The sequence below is a fragment of the Podarcis erhardii genome (assembly GCF_964252035.2).
Source record: "Podarcis erhardii genome assembly, chromosome: 6".
In the NCBI taxonomy this organism is placed as follows: domain Eukaryota; kingdom Metazoa; phylum Chordata; class Lepidosauria; order Squamata; family Lacertidae; genus Podarcis; species Podarcis erhardii.
The window spans coordinates 14,491,252-14,510,347 of record NC_138510.1 but is presented as its reverse complement, the minus strand read 5'-3'; the positions used below and the strand labels follow the sequence as shown (position 1 = coordinate 14,510,347).

Genomic DNA, 19,096 nt, shown 5'->3' with positions numbered 1-19,096 from the left:
GCCCACCTCAGCCCCAGGCCCCAAGCCCCGCCGCCAGCCCCACACAGCGGCTCCCCCGCCGCTATCCCCTTCGCCCCTGGGGGCAGAACAGCGAGAGAGGGGCGGTGTGGGGAGGCGTGACAGCCCAGGCCCCCTTCTCTTCCTCCTCCCCCCCCCAGTGTCGCCGAAAGGGGTGGGGAGTCTGGGTCAGGTGATTGTCAATGGGCCGTCCAAGATGGCGCCCGGTTTGTGGAGCCTGAGGAGGAGGAAGAGGAGGGTTGTTTTCTTTACCTGTGACTTGGAGCTGAGGGAGGAGGCGGTTCGGAGTTGATTTTTTTTAATTCTTATTTTGGGGTCATATCCTCCCACGCCTTCGTTTTATCCCTGGGAGACTTTCGCCTGAAGGGTAGACTTGAGAAGGAGGAGGAGGAGGCGTTTTTTTTTTTTTATTTTAATTCCCCGATGTGCGCCTTTTTCCGAGGAGGGGCTACCCGGGCTGTGCCTGCTGCGCTCCCGACGAGAGAGCCGTCTATCCCTCCCCAGCCATGGCTCTGAGGGAGCTCAAAGTTTGCCTGCTGGGGGTAAGTAACAGGGGAGGGAAGTTGGGGATGGAGAGGTGGCGAGGGTCTCCCTTGACACCCCCCTGCACACACACACACCCACACCCACCCATCCCCATAGAAAGAGGGTTTGGAAATTTGGCCTTTTCTTCTTTCCATCAGCTCCCACTTTCCACAAAGGGGCTTTCAAATGCGGCTTTCCTACACGCCTGAACCTATATAGTTACCAGGGGGTTGGGGTGGTGTCGGGGGAGATGGGGTCTACCATCCCATTCCTGTCTACTCGGAAGTAAGTCCAAATGTGATACAACGAGGTTCACCACCACCACCTTGGGATTGTGGCTTTGAATTGGTTGGAACTCGGTTGCAGCTATTCCTGTTTTGTTTCGCTGCGATACCGCTTTTGTCGTTTCCGAGCCAGGTGTAAGCCCCACGTCCTTCAATAGGGCTTACTTCAAAGTAGATGTACACATTTTATGTGTGTGTGTGTGTGATGTTTTTCCTGCCAACGAGAAGTATTTTGCTCGTAGTTATGAAAACTGTTGCCCCTTTATCCTCCTCGCTGGATGGTCTCCGCGCCTACCCCTTGTTAAAAACCAAGAAACTTCTTGGGTTTGTTTGTTTGTTGCACAACTTGAGTTTCAAAACATAGGGACAGGAATCCAATAAGCAAACAGAAGAAGCCTCTATTGACATCTTCTAAGGATAAACAACATCCTTTGCTGTAAAAGAGAGAGGAAGTATTTAACCCTATAGTTAGATGCTTACCTGAGAGAAAGTTCCATCTGACTAACTCCAGTTTATTTCTGAGTAGGTGTGCATAGGATTGCTTTGTAAAATACTTTCTCTCTGAGTAGGAGAAAGGATAGAAACCAAAGTTTCAGAGACTTCCCTCTTTTCACAATACTTTTTTGCAGCATTGAATCAAACATAGGGTGTGTTTTCCCTTCTTCCTGATTGATTGATTTTTTGCAGAAATAGGCTTTGTTCTGTATATGATGGAGAAAAGAGGCTTGATGAGATAAAATTGACATCTGCTATTTTTTCCCCTTCAATCCATTCTGTGGTTGGTAGTATATGTCGAACAAGTGTTAAAATTTAAGAATGTTGGAAAAGGTACATTCTTCATATATTTTCTGACAGTAGTATTCACAAGTTCCAGAATCTTTGGCTACTAAGTAGCTTGAATTACTAAGTAGCTTGAATGTTTAGACATGTTATTGGATTTTTATGGCACAGGCTGTCCACAAGACTTAAACCACTTCCTCTCAAAATTTGCCATTTGTCACAATGAAACCGTATAAGCATACGTTTAAGATCCATACATGGCTGTGATGCTTTAAACTATGGAGTTTTGCCTAGTTGATTTTTTTGTCCTTATTTATACAGTACTGAAGAAGAAACAGCTCAAACTATCTAGTCTGTTCATAGCTCCTTAGTATTCTTCCAGGTGTGTTACTGGAACTACGTATAGCCTTTCATTAAATAGGGTGGGGCTGTATGAGTAAGAGGCATTGCAGAAACTCTCCAACTAGTTTAGCACCTTTGAGTTTAAGTTGTTTGTTATACACATCATAGAGTAGAGAATGTTGCTTCTCTTAAACATGCAAATGCAAATGTTTCCATAGTGATGCACATTCACTGAAAGCATGGAAGCATCATGGCATTATCTAATGCTGGCTTTTTAATATGATCATAGAATCAGAATTGTAGAGTTGGAAGGGACCCAAGGGTCATCTAGTCCAACCCCCTGCAATGCAGGAATCTCAGCTAAAGTATCCATGACAGATGGCCTTACAACCTCTGCTTTAAAGCTTCCAAGGAAGGAGAGTCCACAACCTCTGGTGAGAGACCGCTCTACTGTCAAAGCGGTCTTACTGTCAGAAAGTTTTTCCATATATTCAGTTGAACATCCATGAGTATTGCATCCATGTAGAAAATACTGTCCAGTCTTGGATAGAAAAATCCAGCACTGCCATTGGTTGGACTGGAGTAGGCAATGACCACTTGGTTATATATTTACAGCTCAATACTTGTCACTTAGAAGAAAGTCTCACTGATGTCAGTGGAACTTACTTTGAAGTAGCTCACAGTGTATTGTGTTAAACTTAGGTGCACAATAGTAAACCTAAAATTATGAGGACCAGTTTTCAATAGGTATGGAGTTCTTTATCTCACAAGCAATTTTTCAGTTCAGTCCTAATCCTTGAATCTGTGGTGGGGAAGGGGCTTAGGGTAAGGCAGTGGGCAGAGTGCTGGAGCTGAGGTCTCTATAGGAAGCTACCACTAGCATTCAGAAAGCTCCCAAAAAAAGGCAAGCACAAAAATTTGAAAATGCATACATATTTTTTAAAAAAACAAGGCAAGTGCACAGCTGCTTTGGATCCATAGGATTCAAAGCCTGATGGATCCCACAAGGGGCCTGATTCTCAGCTGCACCAGCCTAGAGTTCAGTTACCCAAAAAATAAAGGCAAAACACCTTCCACCTGGACTGATGCAAGCTGTAGGGTTGCAGATGTGGTTGTACATCTGCTATTCTGCTTTGCTGCAGGCTGGGGTTGACTGAGTTTGCTTTTTTAGGAAGCTTAGGCGTGTTCTTTGTTCATAGTTAAGATACATTTTACCCTTCTCCACTAGTAGAAAAGTTTTTGTAAAATAACTGAAAATTTTCCATACTGTTTAACTGTATCAGAGGTTGAAAAGCTACTGCCTGTTCAGTCAAGTAAAAAAAGGGAGGATTTTATTAAGCAAAGTTAACATAGGTAAATTCAAGAGGACTAACTTTTTGTTACAACAAACAGAAAAACAGTTGTATGACACTTAAACAGATTTATATCAAAGTTCGCCATTTCTGTTCTGGAGCCCTTGTCCACAACTTGTCTTATCAGTGGGCCACCTGAGAAAAGGAGGGATAACTTTCTGGCAAGATCTGTCTCTTCACACTACTTTTTAACTAGCCTGGGGAGGCCAGGCAGCACATTTCAGTTGGCTTGATTTGGAGCAGGGATTGCCATTTGCTGATTCATAGACTATCTCAGACTGATGCAGCTGGAAATCAAATGTGGGGAGTTCTTTTGCCCGGAAGTCAGCAATATTTGAAGCTTTGTTTCATTCTCTGGCTATAAATAATAATTTATCTTATGGTTAATTTTCTTTTTCACATTACCTCCCTCATATAGATAGTTAATTGGAGAAGGATCACCCTTCATTTCAATGTGTTGTTCAACTTAGTTGCTGGAGTTGCATAGCTTTTACCCAAACTACACCATCTATCGGGCAGGGAAGTTGTTCACTCCTTTCTGTTTGTGGCACATTTATATTATAGGGAGTGGTCGTGGAACCATTCAGGCACATTACAATCGTATGATAAGTTGGAAGGAAATGTTCTGCCGAGTTCATTCTAGTAAAACTAAGTATTGTAATACCCCATAGTTCAGGAGAGGAAAATAACTTCTAGCTACTACCTTAAAATGTGAGATTGAGTTCTTGATTATTTCCTATACATGTTTGAATCGTAACAGCTTAGTTTAGGTTTAAACATATCTATTTACTTGTTGTAATACTTTTTATTTTATTTTTCACAATATCAACATTGAGGAGAAAGGAAACTACCATTTCATCAAAATTTAGGGTTGTACTGCAATTGCTTCAAAAATCACTTAAGTTCTACTATCAATGCCTAAATGGTCTTTAAATTGTCTGTCTGATTTTACTTTCAGGACACTGGTGTGGGCAAGTCAAGCATTGTGTGGCGCTTTGTAGAAGACAGCTTTGATCCCAACATCAATCCAACAATTGGGTGAGACAGTGAACGAAACTAACAACTTAGGGAGATAAAGCACTAAACATATAATCATAGAATGTAGAGTTGGAAGGGACTTCAAGGATCATCTAGTCCAACCCCCTGCAATGCAGGAATCTTTTGCCCAATGTAGGACTCAAACCCACAACCCTGAGATTACGAGTCTTGTGCTTTGCCAACTGGGCTATCCTATCCCAGCTCAGTTCAATGTAGGAACTTTGTGCATAGAAACGTCTCATGTAGGAGTATAAAGTTTGATGCAAATGCTAAAATCCAAGTAAACTGTGTGTTCCATGGCAGATAAGTAGGAAAGTAGAAGTCAGTAATCTGGGACCAGTACTGATCTAATGCTGAACCCTTTTTCACCACAGTTAAGAGATTGAGAGTACAGTGGTACCTCGGGTTACATACACTTCAGGTTACAGACTCCGCTAACCCAGAAATAGTGCTTCAGGTTAAGAACTTTGCTTCAGGATGAGAACAGAAATCGTGCTCCCGCGGCAGCGGGAGGCCCCATTAGCTAAAGTGGTGCTTTAGGTTAAGAACAATTTCAGGTTAAGTACGGACCTCCGGAACGAATTATGTACTTAACCTGAGGTACCACTGTACAGTTCCAGCACTATTCCTACATGACTTACAAACTTGCCTGAGACCACGGGGAAAATTTAGCGGCAGCCCAGTTGGGAGAAGATTAAGCATTTGTTTAAGCCACTTTAGCTTTTATTAAAAGAGTGTCGTCCACAATTAATTGTATAGATATTTTTCAGTAGAATCAGCAGCTCTTTTCTTTTTCTTAGAACAACCCTGTGAGTTTTTTTAGTTTGCAGCTGGGAAACGGGGGTGGGGGGTGGCATCTGGCAATTCCATTTCCACAAAGGCAGTTGGATCCACATCCATTTCTAAAGCTATCTACTTTGCCTTCTTGGCTAGCAGCCATTAATACTGAGATGCTGTCTGAGTAAATGTGTCACAGTTTTCATAGATATGCAGAACCTGAATCATGTAGAATTACAACTTTTAGTTTCATTCCTTTTTTTAAAAAAAATGGCCAGTGTATCAAGTAAAATATTAATTTTCAAAGTGGCTTCTAAATAGTAAACAATCCTGAGCAGATCAAGAATGGAGTTCACAGCAGTTTGTATTTTCCTCCATCTGATAGCATCAATGAATTCAAAAAGCTCCGCTTTTTATTTGAGACTCCTTTCATTTCACATATCACTCTTTTAGATCGGTGTAAGTGGATTTGTGATGTAGAAAAGTTGGTCCCTCTAAACATGAAACCGACTGTTTTTACAGCTTAGGCTATTGTTCTTGACTCATGTAGGATGACTGCCCACCTTGATTTTGCAAATAAACTATTTTACATTTCATAAAATGAACATTTTGTATTAGTAGACAAAAGGTGTAGAGGGGCTTTTACAGTTTCAGTGCACAATGTGTAGTGCCTGAATTGGGGGGGGGGGGGTTAAGAAGACCGTTAAGGAAATCCTCAAGCTTCAATCCCTGACTCTCCCCTACCGCAGCCACCATCCTTGTAGATTTATCACAACAGCAAGGTTACGTTTTAAGCGTGCAGCTATTCACTTTCTTGTACAGTTTGTGACCTCTTGTTGTTGAAACCAAATTGATTTTGTTTGTCTCAACGATCCAAAAGAGAGTAATCTAGCTTATCTTCTTACACTAGCCCTTCTAAGGTGCAATTGGATTGTTGTTGCCTGCAGCATTTTCCTGTCTAAATAAATGCTTTTTTATCAGTAGATAGAGAAAAGATAAAATGTACAAACTTTATTCCTTCCATGTCTAAAATAATGGATCTATGTAGCCAGCATGTGAGGGTTGTACCTATCTGGATTCTGTACAATGGAATTAATATGATCCTTAATATTTATGAATGGGGAAGGTTATAAGGTGGTGGATTTTCTCATACGTTTATGTATTAAATATTTTTCAGAGCATCTTTTATGACAAAGACAGTGCAGTATCAGAATGAGTTGCATAAATTCCTAATATGGGATACAGCAGGGCAAGAACGAGTAAGTAGATAACCCATTACTTTTTATTTGCAAAAAGTTGTGATGAAACATTATAAAGCCTTTATTAATGTGCCATGGATGGCTATAATACATGTTCCTCTGATTACCCCAACAAGAAGTTGTATATTGAGATAAAGCCTGGAGTCATACATTGTACATTCTAGATTTAAATTTGTCTACTTCTTATGAAATTTTAAATATATGATTCATTCCAAGGATTAAAAGATTTTGTTTATAATTCAGCATGGCTGGTTTCTCAGATCAGGAAAGTGACATGATAGATTGTTTGAGATGCATGCATATTGTAATGTACAGGAAAAGGTGATAGGCAGCAATTAAGCCTTTAATACATAGTTAATGATCTGTGTTCCTGTGGTGGAATGATCCTGCATTAAACTAATTTGGAAGCCAATTTTCTGACTTGCATAACTATATATTTTTTAAAATTTTCTATGACTGACAAGAGCTTGAAAGTAATGTAGGGTATATATTTTTGCATACAATGGGATCTTGAACGTTCTGCATTTCAAGCTTTATCATTTGACACATTATTGGTAGAGCTTTCACTTTCATGGAAGTGTTAAAAATCAAGGGCAGTTGTTGGTGGCAAGCATAAGCCTCTCACAAACCATTTTGTTGGACTGGAAGGTAGAGATGGGACATTCTTTCCACCACCCACCACATCCAACTGAAGATCTGCAATACCATGTCCTCACTCCTTAACCTGTCCTGTTTCCATAAGGCGTTCTGTCTTGCTAGTATGTGCTGCCTCTTAAATCCCCTCCCCTCCCCCCAGCCCCTGACTCCATACCCAGTCAGCTGTTAGCTTTCTTAGGAACATAGGAAGCTGCCTTCTACTGAGTCAGACTATTGGTTTTCGAGCGTCATGGAATCCGAACAGTTCAGAACCCAAACATCGAAAACCCTGAAGTAATTGCTTCCGTTTTTCAAACACACCTTGGAATTCAAACAGCTTCCAAGGCGCATTTTCCATTTTCCCCATTGACTTTGCAGCCAGCTCATTGATCCTCAGTTTTTGAACATTTCGGAAGTCAAACAGTCTTCCAGAATGGTTTACATTTGAAAACCAAGGTTCCACTGTACCTGAAACAAAATGTGCACTTCAGATATTGGGTGACTTCCTTTGAATGGCTTTTCTTTTTCTTTTTTCGGCTTCTGAGGAATCAAACATTTGGCCAATAGCTGCTTGGCAGAGGATTTTCATTTAATACTGAAACTCTTCAGTTTTGTTTTTATTCTCTTTAAGCAGTACAAGAACACAGGCTTTGTACCCTTTATATCAAACCAGCTACATGTCAACTGTTAACTAATTGTCTCAGATTGTGCAGTACTTTCAAGAGAGGAAAAAGCATATCCTCTTTTCTATTTTTACTCTTGGAGTAAAACTTGCAACTTTTGCAATGGAAATAACATGATCCTTTGTCAGTGCTCTGACTCAGCACTGCAGTCTTCTCCCTTTACCCTACAGCATGGTATAACAAAGAAGAAAACGTTATAGGGCTTATTGGGATGGTGACAGGCCACAGCCTTTGCCTACCACTCCAGCCGGTGATCAAAGCCTTGGCCAGAACGAATCTAATTCCAAGAGAGAAATCAGAGAACAAGGAAACAATTGCCTCACAATTAATCCACATTACGTAATATCCAGTTCTCTGTTTCCTGAAAGGCCATACTGGGTACTGACTTCACATTAAAACCACCTCTATGAAGTACATCTTTAGTTGCTTTGCTGCAGATTTTGAGTTTATTCCTTTATCGGCTTTCCTGTGCATTTCTCACTAGTCTGTTATGGATGAAGCCTTGCCTTCACTGAGCTTCTAATTATTTTTCAAAAGAATTGCCAGCTTCATTTTCTACCCAGCGTAATCCCTTTCGAACAAGAGTACAGTGGTACCTCGCAAGACGAAATTAATTTATTCTGCAAGTTTTTTCGTCTTGCGATTTTTTCGTCTTGCGAAGCACGGACTTTGGAAAAGCTTCAAAAATCACCAAAGTCTTCAAAAACCTCAAAAAAGGCTACCACACCGCGTGCTATGAGTTGCTCCTCGAAGTGAATGCACAGTTTTAAGAAAAAGGAAACAAACTTGCAAGACGTTTTCATCTTGCGAAGCAAGCCCATAGGGAAATTTGTCTTGCGAAGCAACTCAAAAAACGAAAAACTCTTTCGTCTTGTGAGTTTTTCGTCTTACGAGGCATTCATCTTGCGAGGTACCACTGTATTCTCTCTTTCTCTAAGTAAAAGGTGCAACTCAAAATTGCTTATCTGTATGCCTTTCTGTCTTTCTGTCTGGTCTTCTGTCATGCTCTAAAACACCTGTGCCTAGTATTCCAGAACTCCTCCTCTCAAAATAGTTTAGCTACTAGGATGTGAAACAGTTGCTTGCTGTTGTTGTAAGTAGCTTGGTGTTTCCGTCGACTACTTTTTATTAGTCGCCATGCTTGCAGTAAGTCTGAAACATGAATTTAGTTACGAAATCTTTTCTCTTTCTTCCTGTTAATTGAGCATCAACTTAAATAATGCATTCTAGAGCTTGTTCTCCTAGAGTTTAGATTTACCAGAACACAAAGGGAAGTGCAAATTAATATCTTCCATGTTCCAGTTAATGTGATATGCAGTTTCCCTAACTGTACTAGCAAAATGCCCATTATTGTGATGGACAGTATGTGTGTGGAGGGGAGGACTTACATTAGGAACGAAGAGCAGACTTTTACTGCTTCTCTGTCGCCACATTCAGCACTCTGTTTTTAACCCTTGGAGTGGGTGGCTTATAAAAGCTCATGCTGAAATGTGCAATATGTTTGATGATGAATGTTATACTGAGGACCAGGGACAGGCATTAGGATCTATACCTGGCTATAAGAGTGCTATCCTGTGTCCAGCTAGGATGAGTCACTGAGCCCTGACGCAATATCTTGTACTCCTATTTTATGCTGTCCCTCTATAGGTGCTCTGCGCACTTGCTGAGTCAGAATACATATGGCTTACAAAGCAGCATGGACACTTGTTATGTGAGCTTTCATAACTAGGAAAACTTAGGTTTGCTTCATGAGTTTCACGAACAACACCTTTACTTATAAATGCCAGTGCTGTCGTAAACTATTTTAAGGTTTCAAAATGGTGTTTGAAGTTTACACATCACATATGCACAGTGTCTGTGTACACTGTTAAAGGCTTACAAATAGTAAGAAAGCAACTGTTCATACAGCTCTAGTGAAGATACCAGTTGCTTCATGGCTCTACTCCTTTACTGAGAGCAGCTTCACAGATTGATTAAAAAAAAAAAAAACAGCTCTATGCACTCCATGTCATGGCTCATGCTGCAGAGATGGCATTTCAGTATTCAGGATTGAGTACAGTGGTGCCCCGCAAGACGAACGCCTCGCAAGACGGAAAACCTGCTAGACGAAAGGGTTTTCTGTTTTGGAGGCACTTCGCTAAACGAATTTCTCTATGGGGTTTCTTCGCAAGATGAAAAAATCTTGCGAGTTCCCGCGCGTTTTTTTCGCTTTCCCCCCCTTTCCTAAGCCGCTTATCAGCTGTTCCGCTGATAAGCCACTTAACAGCTGATCGCTAAAAGCTGCTAGACCGCTAATAGCGCTAATCCGCTAAACTGTCAATGGGCTTGCTTCGCAAGACGAAAAAACCGCTAGACGAAGAGAATCGCGGAACGGATTCTTTTCGGCTTGCGAGACACCACTGTATACAAAAAGATGGTAGTGGGGGAGTGTAAGCATGGCTCAAAGGTGTGCTCTTGGATACGTCCAAGTTCAAATTCAAAAAATAAATAAATGGTAAGAACATTTGCAAAATGACAAGTGAGAGCTTGAAACATGGATGGGGAAAGCTTCTTTGTTTAAATGGTATCCAGCCTTTGTTCCTGGGCTCTTAACTTTAAAGTAAATGGTTCTGCTTAACTACCATTGTATAGTTTAACTTCACTATCGCAGATAGTATAAAGTATTCATGTTTTGCTTTCTAAGGCATCGTTGGATATGACACAAGGCAGAGATCTACTCCTTGCCGCCCCTCTCTACGCACCTTCCTCAGTATACGAATGCTGGCTGAGGTTTCTGTTATGGCTCAGAGTTATGTGGCATAGCGAGTAGAGCACAGTTGGGCAATTTCATTGCCCCAAAGTCCCACACATGGCAGTGGCACTGGTGGTGGACAGGACCCTTCTATTTCTTGCTCTCTCTCACTCACACACACATATACTTCCTACCTTACCCAATTTGCCGGGTGGCTGAAAAATCACTAACCTCATGCTGCTAAGCAATTTTTTGCTGCCACGTGCAGGCTGTGGGTTAACCACCTGTTGTGTTCCACTAGGACTAGAGAGATCTGAGTTTGAATAACCACTTAGCTTTGAATCCTGCTGAATCACCATGAGCTAGTCACTTTCTCTCTCTGCCTACCCTGGGTTGTTGTGAAGATACAATAGGAGGGGGAGTCATGCACACTATACTGAGCTTGACGGAAGGGTAAAATAAAAATGTGACAATAAGTACAATTCATTCTTTATGAGGCATTCATGTCATTTGTCCCAGACCTAAGTTGTTTTTTACCGTATGACCTTTAATATGACCCAGGAGCCTTTTTTACATATTTCTTCTCTTTGCAGTTCCGTGCTCTAGCACCGATGTACTACCGAGGTTCTGCAGCAGCTATTATAGTTTATGACATCACAAAAGAGGTAACCAAAATATTTTTTTGCAAAAAAAAGTTATCTATTGGCAATAGTTAACATGCTTGCTAATTCCATCACTTTAATCATAGGAAACATTTTCAACATTAAAGAACTGGGTGAAAGAACTTCGACAGCATGGACCTCCCAATATTGTTGTTGCTATTGCTGGAAATAAATGTGATCTTAACGATGTAAGGTAAATTAACCCTCATCTTATATCGCTGCCTGCTATTGCGGTCATTCTTTGTAGTTAGAAATTTTCAGAAATATTTTGAGACTCTTGGGTTTTATAAATTGCTGACTATTGAACCAGGTACATTCTCAAGATTATTAAAGTCTAGCAGGGAAGGAAACTGGCTCACAACATGAATTTTACTCTTGCCGCCTGTGGCTCAGAGATGGAAGCCCTGGAGGGGGTGCTGTGTGGGCTGCATCTAGAATGAACAAGCTAGGGTGGCAGGAGGCAGGCACCATATTAAGATCTTAAGATTAAGATATTAGATCTCTTGGGAAAGGGAGGCTAGAGAAAAAGGTGCCTGAGACAATAGCTCTGGACTGATGTAACTGGGTAAGGGAAGACAGACAAGTTGCTGATAGAATAGGGTTGCCTTTGAATATCTACAACAATGTAAAGCTTATGTTAGAGAACTTGGCTGTGAGCCCCAGTGCAATCGTGGGTGGTTGCAATGTCTCTAACCATTCTGTCCTCCTTCTGAATTAACTCCTCTAATGGTTTGGTAATGTTGGAAACAAAGTTTATGCTCCAGGTGTGAAATTTGAGGGGAAAGTGTTAATGGAGGCTGTGCTCACACCTGGACTTAAGTTATATAGGAATCTTACTTATTTCATAAATGAATACTCTGCTTGATTGTAAGGGGGAGGGGACCTCAAAGTGATTTACAAAAATATAGAACAATAAATTCAAGAAGATTACAATACTTAAAAACATGCAAAAAGTTAAAATACTAAAATCTTTGGTTTTATTAGCATGTTTCCCAAGTACATAGTCTTAAGCATGGTTTAGATTAGTTGTTGATAGAGATTTTAATCCTGTATTGAATTGCACCTACTTTTTCTTTTCTAAAAATTGGTATGGCTTGTTTATACTATTCTCTCTCTTCTCCTTAGGGAAGTCATGGAAAAAGATGCTAAAGACTATGCAGATTCCATCCACGCAATATTTGTAGAGACCAGTGCAAAAAATGCAATAAACATAAATGAACTGTTCATAGAAATTAGTAAGTATCAAAGCATTGGGATTTCTCTAGCCAATCTCCAATTAACAAAAAGAAACCTGACAAGTATTTTGGCTTGAAGTTCTGTTTCTACCAGTTGTATGTGATGTCACGTATGTCACCATTTGATAGGGACTGAAAGTGCTATATGATCTGCTTTGGGTCATTCATGTCAGAGCTTCTGTATGCTTGAGTGTTAACCCTCTATATCCTTCTGTTGTGCTTGATGGATCAATAGCAAGAAGTACACTGATACCAAGTTTGTTCATTTGAAATCAGCAAGGGGAGAAAGGCCTGGAAATTCATAGAGAAATACTTTGTTAACAGTTAATCCCATGTGCAGTTTTTCATACAATCCTGCAAGATACAGTTCAGGTTAGATTCCACATTGTCATAGACAGAGAATACTGTAAGTGAAGGCTTAATTTAGTTATTGTGGTTAATATATTTGGATAGACCACTTGTAATAAATTCAACAAGACAATTTTGCATTTAATGTGCTGCCATTCGGTTTAATTGAATAACCCTGTGTTTAAGTAATGATTGTGTGATAAATATTTCTGTACCACCCTCTCAATACTATTTATAATTTAATAGAATTAAGATGATTGGGCTTTTCAGTGTTTGATTGTGCATCTGTAAAGCATGCCACATTTAAATCCTTTGTATGCAAGGTGATTTTTTTTTCTTCGAAGCAAAAAGTGTGCTCCGTAACCATTCAGTGATTGTGCAGCTTAAAAGATGAATTTCAAACAGCTGAAATAATAACTGCAGAGTTATCTATTGGTATTCTTTACTTAGCTCAGAAAATGTACAAACTTAGTTTGGCATCCAGTGCTATTCAACCGCTGGCACAATGGAAATCTCCTTGAGCAATAGAACATCTGGTTTCTCTTCTCCCCTCCATTCAGTGATTCTGATTACAGTGACTAGATGCTAATCCTAAGGCAAAAAAGCACAATTTTTCTACCAGTATAAACTATATATTTCTTAAGAAACAAATATCAGAACTGCTTGCAAATGGTTTTCACTGATAACTTTTCAGCATTGTCACCTACGAAATTTCTTTCAAGTGGTCATAGCCTGTCAGTCTTCTAGTTAGTGATGAGTTGTGCCTACTCATAAGGCTAAACTACAGGGAACTCTGGAGAATGTGGAAAGGTGTCTCATAGTCTCTCTTATAACACACTGCTTTTTTTCTCTCTGTAGGTCGTAGAATTCCATCAACAGATACCAACCCCCCATCTAGCGGTAAGGGCTTCAAACTTAGAAGACAGCCTTCAGTGACAAAACGCAGCTGTTGTTGACTGATATGATCATATACCAGACTAGCTTTTATAAAGTATTTGGCCTTGGAAGTTCTGGGTTTATTTTGGGTATATCGTACTCGTATTGGATTCCTATCTGCCTGGTGTTCATAGACCCTGAAATGGGCCAGTTCTGGCGTGCTTTTACGGACTGAGGAGACCGCAGTCATCCTGCTGTTGGACAGCTTCCTTGCATACAACGTCTGGATTATCTCTTGTACTCAAAGGGAATTCATCTTCACTTTCTTCTTTAGCCTCATGAGAAAGGAACTCCAAAATACAGATTGTAAGACTTAATATTTCATAGTTTTTATAAACAAAACTTTGCTATGTTTTTTCATGAGGGAGGGAAGGGACACTAGCACTTTGTGGGAGTGGGCAAGCCCTGTGGATAGAAATGTTAGCTCTGAACTTAATGCAGTTCTACACTCCTCGTCATTGTTGCTATAATAAGCCTTACTGTTTTCATGGTTGCTTCTCCAAAGTACAGAATGAGCAGCTGATTTAATAGACAGCTGCAAAAATCATGAAGCTGATAAAAAGACCAAATCAACCCATCCAGTCACCAACCTTAATTGCACTTTTATTATTTACTGATGATATTGAAGATGTGTTCAGAAAGGGGAGGGGCGGGGAGAGCTTAGACAATCTTGCCATTTTATGCTTAATTGCTATAGAAGAAAATAGATAGAAACCTTTTTTTAGTAGGCTTCTCATTAAAAACCCTAGATGAAATTGACCAAAATGAACTTGAGTACAACTGGCAGGCATCAGTTGCTGTCAGTCGTTTTAGAACAAGCATGTTGAATAGGGGGCACTCCCAATTGCTTAGCATGAGCAAGTTTTTATACTCTCTTATTTATGAGACCAATGCCTAAAGTATTATAAATTATGTTAGTGCCATGGATGACCTCTTTTCTTTTCAGTCCCTCACCTGCGGTGTGTGTGGGGGGGGGGACAGTCTACAGATCAGAATTGCTGTGGACTCCAGCCTGTACACAGATGGCCTTGCCTTATCAGGCATCCTCGTGTTACTAGTACGGTACTGGAAAACACTCTTCTCTCTGTCCAGTAGAGGTTGCTGTGCGTATAGTTTGAGGTTTGCTTACAGAACAAATCACTTCTACATGATAAAAACAGAAACAGGGATCCAAAGCCAAGTTGTGTAGGGCAGTGTAGATCGTTGCCTCCTTGCTCTTGGGCCTATCCTGAAGATTTAACTCTTTTTAAATCTTGTTTTTAAGCAGATTATCTTTTGGCTTTGTATTGTGTTTCCATTTTATATTAAACTATAAATTAATCTTGCCCTATTATACTATTTCTTATTATTTATTTTTGTTGCAGCCTGCCAGTGCAAAGGTGTGTGTGTTCTCCCCCTTGAGAATATAACCACTTTAATAAACTCACGATGTGTAAAATAAGCCATAAGGCTTTGATTTTTGATGCTCCTAGAGGCATCTATGGTGGCTTGTTCCCAAACTCAAGCTTGGCATTTTACCATCTTAAGTGTTTTCAGCTGAGAAGGAAATTTCAAAGGATACATAGGAAATGAAACAGCTTGCACTTCAAAATACTAGACCATATTATTCAGACCAATTCTTAACACAACTGAACTACTATAGTTAACTTCTGTGAGTGGAATTATTCTGTCCGAATAAGCAAGCTAACTTTAAGGTTTAGAGTGTAAGTGAAACTTCTCTCTAGCGTTCAAAGTTCTAAGGTTATATTGCATTGTGCAAACATCACTGCACAGTGCTAGCAAGTACTAATTTGCATGTTAAAGGTCTTGTTTGCAACAAATCCAGCTTGAAGCATGGCATTTATTCCAAATGAAATGTGCATATATGTTAACACTGAAACTTGCAGCACGCTCCATACCTCAACTAGCTTGGCAGCGCCTGTCTTCTCTTTGTTTTAATTTCAAGAATCAGCTGACTCTGCTTTGTAATCTGGTGTGAAGAGTTCTGAGCTGGCAGAAGGCATCTAGGGTTAGTCAAATATAGCTTGGAGCAGATTGATATCACAAGTTGATTCAGGGTGCCTTACTGGCACTGTACCCTTGATTATTCAAGGTTCTGGCAAAGGTAATGCTGCCAGCCAATTCAGTAGCACAAACTATACTGAATGGAAGTGTGTCAAGGATGTAATGGTAACTTTTCTACATAGCATTTTCAAGGCAGCTTAGCTAGTATAGTCCAGTGAAGTGAGAACCTTATGGCTCCATTTCAAAGAGCTGTATTGGACTTCAGCAGGGGCTTCAGAGTTCCCTCTTCTGATAGCATCTTACAGTGCATTCATTAGAAACTACCCTTGAAATTCTGATACCTCATTCAGTACAGTGCAATGAGCTTTTGTTGGGAAGGGGAGAATGAGAATCTCTGGTACAGGCATGCAGGTCCTTGTTAGTACTTAATAGTCCCCAGTTAGTGTGCTTAATTTTTTTTATAACAGGTTATGAAATTACAGTTCATTAGCAGGTTGCCTCCGTAGATACTTTAGGACAAACCATTCCATCCCAGCGTGGTAGCGCATAAATCTAGGATAGGTGTGCCAGTGCCGAGTTGTAAAAATGCTGGTCTAAACTGGTGGCTGTTAAAGCTTTATATTTTTGTTCATATGGCCTTTTTCCAATTGGAGGGGGGTTCCTTTGCTGTGCTAAAGTACTTTTCTGTGCTTGACTGCTTAGTCAAAGTAAGTTTTGTGCAAAGAAAGAAAAGCAGTAGGCTGTTCCCCCCCCCCCCCATATTACAGTCATAGCAGCCTAATTTATCTCTGCACAGTGATAACATCTTGTCACTGTCCTCCAGTGTGGCTTTCACAGTTCACTGGTGTCATTGTGATGCCAAATAGCTCCCTTCTTTCAATTATGCATAACTAGTTTTTTTGTTTCACCTACTGTGCAAAGAAGAATATCTTTACATACATCCAGTAGCATCTTTTTAAAGTTGTTACTATATCCTTGTCTTCTGTTACCACATGGTTATGCAATGTGACACTTCAACTCACAAGCTGTTGGTCTTGGCAGTGTTTCAAAGCATCTCCCTATCCAAGTTATCAGGTACGTTGCCAGTGTGTTAACCTGCCTTAGAGTTCACTGGACTTGTTTAATCAAATATTTGCATTAAAATCATTTAAATATTAATCCTAATAGATTTCCGAGCAAAAGGGCTTGTCTGCAATGCATCACTGCTGTCTTCTTATCTCAAATTGTGCAAATTGATAGATATTTGAGCTTCAGCGTCTGCTCCGTAAACATCTGGGGGTCTTTTTAGCCTCTCAGCTATTGTGCTTAAATCTGTCTCTGGTTTAAAACAGTTCAAATTATACCACTTCATTTAGCTGTTGGAATGAAATATGTGGCAACAAAAATCTTGCATTAATTCTGTGTCATAGTAGTTACCCTCTGCGGGATGTGTGGGTTATCTTTGTGTTGTCCTTGCGTGCCTTATGGTCTCTCATTCATTGCATGCCACAGCATACCTGTATTGTGAAAGAACTTGCAAGAGCTTAAACAAAAAAGGCATCTGGTACTGGAAGGGTGACATTCTTGGACTTAACACCCATCCCACAGGACAATCCATTACCCCAGCAGGATTTGACACCTGGCCAAAGTGAAAAATAAGATGTAAATTAGATGTGGGACATTGGGAATGAGGGCATGCAGATCAATGTGAAACCAAAAGTTACACAGCTGGTTTTATTCTACTAAACACCGAGCTGAAGACAACTATTTGGAAAGAGGTCAGGAATTTGGGTTCTGTCCAAGACTAATGTGGTGAGCTTCAAAAATACTCCTACAGAGTGAAGACCATTTTAACAGAGCAATCCTATGTATGTATGCCTTCTCAAGAGCAAGCCCCATTGAGTTCAATTGGACTTATATAAGTGTTGCAGAACTGCAGCCTTAAGTGCATGCAAAGCCTCTGAGGTTTCTGCAACTGAACAGAGTAATGGTCCCTAACAGTAGGCAGAATATTTCCACCTTCGTGCAAAATGACCCTTTAGATTAGAAATTGCAGCAAAAGTGGAACTTGTAAATGCATCTTGGGAGCTTATTGCTTAATAGAATATCTAAAACATTCCAGGCACTGTACTTGAAAAAGCTATGTTGCCTAACATGGGTTGAAAAACGAGAACGGAGGGGAGAAGGGAAATACTGAGCTTTTGTTGCAAATTATAGTCCAAATGCTAATATCATCATTATTTTGATGGAATTTTTTGTTTGTTTGGTGGGGGAGTTTTTAAGCACAACCCCGGGGACTTATGGAAGGATGCCTCTTAAGTCATGTGAGTCATCTGTCTGTTGTGATTCACATTACTGATTGGTCTTTAAGGTGTTTATGCATTCCGTCCCAACTGCTGGGTTAATTCGATTTTTTAAAAAAACACACCCACATAGATTCTTGTTTTGCTGTTGTTGTTTTTAATCCTTATCCGCAGGGTTGATCCAACTTTGTGCAGAGCTAACTGCCATATAAGGGACGCGGGTGGCACTGTGGTCTAAACCACAGAGCCTAGGGCTTGCCAATCAGAAGGTCGGCGGTTTGAATCCCTGCGACGGGGTGAGCTCCCATTGCTCGGTCCCAGCTCCTGCCCATCTAGCAGTTTGAAAGCACGTCAAAGTGCAAGTAGATAAATAGGTACCACTCCAGCGGGAAGGTAAACGGCGTTTCCGTGCACTGCTCTGGTTCACCAGAAGCAGCTTAGTCATGCTGGCCGCATGACCCGGAAGCTGTCTGCGGTCAAACGCCGGCTCCCTGGACCTATAGAGCGAGATGAGCTCCACAACCCCAGAGTCGTCCGCAATTGGACCTTTACCAGCCACACGCATGATCAAGGAGCTATTCTATTAGTCCTTTGACAAATCCAAAGCTATGTACTTAAAGATACCATTTTCTCCCTTGCAGCTGTAGTGGCAACACAAGATACATAAAGAGCTGCCTTAGACTGAGTCAAACTTTTAGCCTATCTTAGTCCAGTGTTAGCTATTCTAATGCTCAAAGCCTTGAGTACAACTCTTTCTTAGCCCATGAGTCAGGGGTTAAACCTGAGGCTTTCTGAAGTACTCCACTATTAATGTATGGTCTTTTTTCCTATAAAATGTTGGCCCCAGCTGGTCCCAGGGAGAGCATAAGGTTTGAACCTGTAAACACAAACCAAGCGCAACTACTAGATGTAAGCCACCGTCAAAGAACAAGGTGTAAGTATAAAATAAGAATATGTCATTGCCTAACACGGCTGCTATGTCATTTCTTTAATTCCCAGTAGAAGCTTAATTCCTTTATATAGGTAGAGAGACCAAATGTTTTGCATTCAAAAGCCAGTTCCCATCAGGCTTCTTGACCTCTTTAATATTATGATGTTTGAAAAGTGCATGTCTCAGATGCTTTGGAAGCTGTCTTCCAAAGGCTTTTCATGATGATGATTCATTTTATTATGTTAAATGTGATATTGACCAGGTCCAAAGGCA

General features: G+C 40.5%; 1 protein-coding gene across 1 annotated transcript; it reads left to right on the top strand.

Moving 5' to 3' along the window:
• Positions 1-205: 205 nt before the first annotated feature.
• Positions 206-14,939, top strand: RAB22A (RAB22A, member RAS oncogene family). Its single transcript, XM_081868153.1, has 7 exons — positions 206-560; positions 4,260-4,339; positions 6,294-6,375; positions 11,019-11,090; positions 11,174-11,280; positions 12,213-12,322; positions 13,529-14,939. The coding sequence occupies exons 1-7, from the start codon at positions 525-527 to the stop codon at positions 13,624-13,626; spliced, it is 585 nt and encodes a 194-aa protein (XP_081724279.1). The 5' UTR covers positions 206-524; the 3' UTR covers positions 13,627-14,939.
• Positions 14,940-19,096: the final 4,157 nt, after the last annotated feature.